This window comes from Trichechus manatus, unplaced genomic scaffold, assembly GCF_000243295.1.
Source record: "Trichechus manatus latirostris isolate Lorelei unplaced genomic scaffold, TriManLat1.0 scaffold00107, whole genome shotgun sequence".
In the NCBI taxonomy this organism is placed as follows: Eukaryota; Metazoa; Chordata; class Mammalia; order Sirenia; family Trichechidae; genus Trichechus; species Trichechus manatus.
Window position 1 is genome coordinate 3,584,159 of NW_004444043.1, and position 6,000 is coordinate 3,590,158.

At 34.8% G+C, this 6,000-nt stretch overlaps 1 protein-coding gene across 5 annotated transcripts in view; it reads right to left on the bottom strand.

Annotated features, from left to right (window-relative positions):
* The window catches only part of VPS13A (vacuolar protein sorting 13 homolog A), a 287,428-nt gene that overhangs the window by 49,012 nt on the left and 232,416 nt on the right, over positions 1–6,000 (bottom strand). For all 5 annotated transcript variants that reach the window (XR_002825150.1, XM_004383283.2, XM_023737737.1 and 2 more), the window contains 2 exons: positions 3,863–4,095; positions 348–501 (listed from right to left, as the gene is read on the bottom strand). Coding sequence is in view for 4 of the 5 variants with exons in the window: in XM_004383283.2 (XP_004383340.1) it covers positions 348–501; positions 3,863–4,095 (387 nt within the window). In the remaining variant the exon portion in view is untranslated. The remainder of the gene's footprint in view (positions 1–347; positions 502–3,862; positions 4,096–6,000) is intronic.

Consider the following 6,000-nt stretch of genomic DNA (forward strand, 5'->3'; position numbering starts at 1 on the left):
AAAATTCACATAAATATTCATATAATTCTAATACTTTGGCTGCATCACTTTTTGTATAAATTAAATAAAAATAAAATAATAAAAAATAAAATAAAATCATAAAAGACAAAATAATTTAGAAAATAATTTCTTATTTTCTTGTTAACCCAAGGAATAGATCACTAACATCTGAACAAAGTGTTTGATTAATACAGATAACTACCCCTTTAAAATATTTTATATAATGTATGCATGACACGATTAATTATATTCAATTATGTTTCAATTTTCCTTGAAAATTCACTAGTGATTCATCTAATTACAACAGATAAAAAGTAAAACTTCAAATAAGTACTTAAAAATATTACCGTAACGTTAGTGTCCAACTCAATAATCTTATCTTCTGAAGGTGAAGATTCAGTATATTCCTTAAATTCTTTCTCTAACTTCTCAGTTTGCTTTACACTCATAGGCTTCCATCTTGCCTTCTTCTTGGGCTTTGTCTCCCAAACCGCATCAGAACTTATATATAAAAGCAAAAATAATAGTACTAATTCATAAACATTTTCCTTTAAACAGGTTAATTACATGAATTACAAAATCTTCGGTAAAATTTTGTAATAGCCTCAGTTATAAGCAAACACACTGTAACTTACAAAATCAATTCATGCAACTAATATTTATTGAACTTCTACTGTGATCAGGCACTATTCTAGGTAGTAGGGATATATCAGTGAAAATCTCTGCCCTTCTAGAGCTTCACTCCAGCTGGAGAGTGTCAGATGATAAATATTAAACATAATAAATTAGTAACTTTAATACAGTAGTGTGAAAATGCTTTTGAAAGGAGAAGAAAGTAGACAGGGTAAGGGGGATCTGAAATATTGGGATATGAAAACTGGACAGGGGCATGTACAGTATTAAAATAGAGTGGTCGACGGGAAGCCTCATTGAGAAGGCGAGATTTCAGAAAGCCTTGAAAGAGGAGAGGAGTTATCCAGCAGATACCAGAAGAACACTTCAGGGAGAGGGACCAGAAGGAGCAAAGACTATAAAGCAGGAGCAGGCCTGTACTGTAAGAAGAGCAAAGAGGCTGGTGTAGCTGGAACACATTAAGTCAAGGGAGAAGTAGAAGATGAAGACAGGAAGTGGGAGGTCAAATAATGTAAAGCCTTGTAAGACATTATAAGGACTTTCGAATTTTATTCTGAATGAGACGAGGAGCCATTAAAGGTTTATGAGAAAAGATCAGTGACGTGATTTGACTTAAATTTTGTTAAAAACACACTGTGCTCTGGGGTAGGAGAAAAGAAAGAGGGTGAGAAAAGGCTAGAGGAAGGAAAACCTATTAGGAGTTTAATGCAGCAAACCAGGTAAGGAAAGGTGATGGCTCTAACTAGGGTGGTAACAGCAAAGTAGTAAAAAGTGGTCAGATTCTATGTGCATTTTGAAGGTAGGGCCAGCACAGAACTTCTGGATAGAGTAGATATGAGATGTGAGATACAGAGATGATTCCGAAGTTTCTGGCCTAGGCAACGAGAAAGATGTAGTTGTCATTAACTCAGATGGGGAAGCAAGTTTTGGAAGGAGGAGGAAATTAGAAGTTTGATTTTGCATACATGAAGAAATCTCTCAGATATCTGGAGAGTGATTTTGTGTAGGCACTTGAATATACAATCTGGAGTTCAGAAGAAAAGTCTGGTTAAAGATAGAAATCTGGTATATAAGTGGTATTTGAAATCATAAAACTGAAACAGACAGATGAGAAGAGGGCAGAGGGCTGAGAGCCTCACGGCACCCAATATTTAAGCAGCTGAGAAGATGCAATCAACAAATGAGATTGAGGATGTTGGGATAGGAAGAAAAATCAAGATGACGAGGTATCATGGAAGTCACATCAAAGAAACTGCATCAAGGAGGGAGCTGTATCAAATGTTATGAATCAAGTGACCTGAGGACTAAGAATTGTACACTGGATTTGGCAATATAGAGGTCATTGGTGACCTTGACAAGACCAGTTTCACAGTATGTTGGGAGCAAAAGCCTGTCTGGAATGGTTTAAGAGAAAATGAGTGAGAAATAATTGGAAACAGTGAATATATTAAACTCTTTTGTAATAGACAAGTTTTGAGGAGTTTGGCTCTAAAGGGAAAAAAAGAAATGGGCAGTAGGTAGCAACGAAAGTAGACTCAAGCAAATTCTTTTTTAAGTTGAGAGAAATAACGTTGATGGGAATGATCTAGTAGAGAGCCAAAACTGTTGACCTTAAAGAGAGAGAAAAGAATTTCTGGATCACTGTCCTTGAGTGGGCAAGAAGGAATGGAATGTATTACAAAAAGTAGAAAATATACTGAAATAGGAGCACATATATCGATGGTAACTGTGGGGAAGCATGTGGGGATAGTATGTAAGTACAAATGCTAACAGATAGGAAGCTGTGATATAGGGAAGTGGGCCTTTAGAAATTCTCTTCTGATTATTTTAATTTTTTCAGTAAAGTGGGATGTAAGGTAGTGAGCTGAGAGAGACAGCAGGAGATGAGATATTGAGGTTAAGGAGAGAGAAAGTGTAAAACAGCAATCCAGGAGAGAGGGAGTGAGTGAAGGGAACAAATCTAGTTGTACTGGACTTAAATTGCTGAAAGGTCTAAATATAGAATAACAATCTATCCATTCTAAAGTTATTTCACTCTTTCTGTCCTCTCTATTGTATTTAAGTTTGTTCCACTTAAAATTTTAGATTCACTTAATAAACAGAAAGGGAAGAACCAGGTCTTATTCAACTTTGCATTCAAATCATTTAACACAGGAGACAGCACATAATAGTAGGTGTAAGAGTCTTGAAAGCTATTTACTATTTGACCTTTTTATTTACATAATAAAAACTTGCATTTTTTTAAGAATAATAAAAATTTCTAAAAAACTGTTTTTAAAATTCCTTTTAAAACGGTATTGGTTCCACTCAGAGAGTCAGGGGTATTTATAGTCAGATAAATTTACATAGAAAACTAAACTTAAATCTAGATCATATACTTTTAATATATATATTTGTTTGAGCATTTACCCCAAGTACAGGATTAAAGCTACATTATCCTGGTTATATAAGCTGAAAGAAATACTCTCAAATTAGGCACTAACATATACAAATTACTTTGATTCATGTGTTTATGAATAAGATAACAAGGGCATAAGAGAGAGAAAATGGTATTACTATTGATTTCTTACATAGGGAATGATAAATAAATACCTAAACCCACTGCTGTCAAGTCGATTCTGACTAATCATGACCCTACTGACAGAGCAGAACTGCCCCAAAGGGTTTCCAAGGCTGTAAATCTTTAAGGGAGCAAACTATCACATCTTTCTCCCACGGAGTGGCTGGTGGGTGTTTGAACAGCCAACCTTTTGGTTAGCAGCCGAGCGCTTCAACCACTGTGCCACCAGGGATCCTAAATAAATACAGTATTACCTTATTAGATCTTAAAGTGCCAGAGTCAAGTTAGAAAGTGATTGTGTTTACTATCAACAACTATTTATAGAGCATCTACACTGTACCCTCCACTGTGGTAGGTGGTGATGGACAATTAAGCCTTTTTTTTTGACATGTTAAATAAGGCAAGTACTAGTTTCCACAAGTTGAATAAAGCTAACCTTTAAGAGAGCTGAGAGGATTAACAACATAATGAGAGGTTTATAAATTTGATTTTTGACGTCTTTATTTCAAAAGGCAAAAAAAAAAATTAAGGACTTTTAAGTTAGCATTACCTTCGTACCAATGAACAGTCAAAAACCAAAATTGAAACTACATTACTTTAAATTTTAGAATCATAATTTCTCATTAAGAACTGATCATTTATGTTTGTCCAAATCTTCATTGATCTAACCTTGTAATGCCGATATAGGCTACTTCTTGTTTTGTGTAATTGTTGACGAGAGAAATTCCAACATTTTGTAACGCCAACACAATCTCTTGCTCTGCTAACTCTGCTTTCTCACTTTCATACGTTACTTTAAATACCCTTGGATCTTCAGTGAATAAAATAATGCGTTGTAAGCCTTCAAAGAATGAAACTAAATAAATGGTCTTTTTCCCCATATTTATAGGTGTCATCATATCCTGAAACAAAACATAAAACAACAGTTAGTTTGGTCCCAACCTGAAATCTAGATTCTGTATTTGTAAAATGAGAATAATAACAGCACCTACTTCACAGGGTTGGGGTGGTAACTAAATGAATTAATATATGTACAATACTTGGAAATTCACATCATACTAATCATTTGACATTAGCTGCTGCCATTACTATTATGAAGTTATTAATTAGGAAGACAAGTCAAATATTTAAGTTCTTCTAACATTTTCATAAAATTTATCTGATAGTCTTCCTTTGTGGACTTATCTATAACAAAAAGTACTCTTTTCTCTGCTTTATTTAAGACTGCAGCAATGTGCTATGTGTTAAAGGTTGTTTCAGTCTGAATTCCTATTTCCTTTCAGAGCTGAATCAGAAATAGGATAAAAAAATAGCTGCTACCTCAGGTCCATGCTCTAAGAAGCATGAATATTCATACTATGAGAGCAATTCTGCAGAAAGTCCTTACATAAGCATTGTGCTGATATAAGGATCTTAAGGTTCAGTGACAAGATAAATATAACAAATTTTAATAATTAACAGCCATGAATTTTTGGTTATGCAAATATTCTGATTAACAGGAAACTATAATATACAGTACACATTCATGTTACAATTCACAGAGATCGAAAACTGAAACTGTTACCATAAAATCAGTATCCAAGTTCAGTCATGTTACTTTAAATATTCTCTATAATAAAATATACAGCATTAAAACTAAATTGGAACTAATTTCTTATTTCCAAATAATTCAGAAGTTTTTCTAGTATCTTGCAGTGGATTTCAGATTTATCTTTATCAACCTGAATTATCACGATGATACAAATATGAAAAAGTACTGATCAAATGAGTAAGATTATTTTTTAAATTAAAAAACAATGAATAAATCTAATATTCAAGAATAAAAATATTTAAGTTAGGTCAACTATAGGCAACCTTCTTAATTACATTTAAAAACCAAAAAACCAACCCTACCGGACTCCTCAATAGCAACACTTGAAGATAATGGAAAAATATCATCAATATGCTAAGAGCAAATAACTCTGAATCCAGAATTTCTTATAAAGCAAAAAACATCCTTCAATTAACAAAAGTATATAAAATAAAGGTACCTACAGACAAATAAAACAACCCTGGTGATGCAGTGGTTAAGGACTCAGCCTGCTAACTGAAATGTTGGCGGTTAGAACCCAACAGCAGCTCTGTGGGAGAAAGATGTCCCACTCAACTTCTGTAACTATTACAGCCTTAAAAACCCTATAAGGCAGTTCTACTCTGTCCTACAGGGTCGCTATGAGTCAGAAATCGATTTGATGGCAGCAGGTTTGGTTTGGTTTTCGGGCATATAAAAACTACCGAAGTTCATCATCAACAAAGACTCACTCAAGGAAATTCTACAGAAGGAATTGTTGTTAGGTGCCATTGAGTTGGTTCCCACTCATAGTGACCCTATGTACAATAGAATGAAACACTGCCCGGTCCTGTGCCATCTTCACAATCGTTATGTTTAAGCCCATTGTTGCAGCCACTGTGTCAATTCATCTTGTTGAGGGTCTTCCTCTTTTTTGCTGACCCTCTACTTTACCAAGCATGATGTCCTTCTTCAGGGATTGGTCCCTCCTGATAACATGTCCAAAGCACATGAGACAAAGTCTCACCATCCTCACTTCTAAAGAACATTCTGGCTGTACTTCCTTCAAGACAGATTTGTTTGTTCTTCCGGCAGTCTGTCATGGTTTGAATTATGTCCCCCCAAAAATGTGTGTATCAATTTGGCTAGGCCATGATTCCTGGTACTGTGTGATTTTCCTGTATGTTGTAAGCCTGCCTCTGTGATGTTAATGACGGAGGATGGGTGGCAGTTGTGTTAGTAAGGCGGGACCTGATCT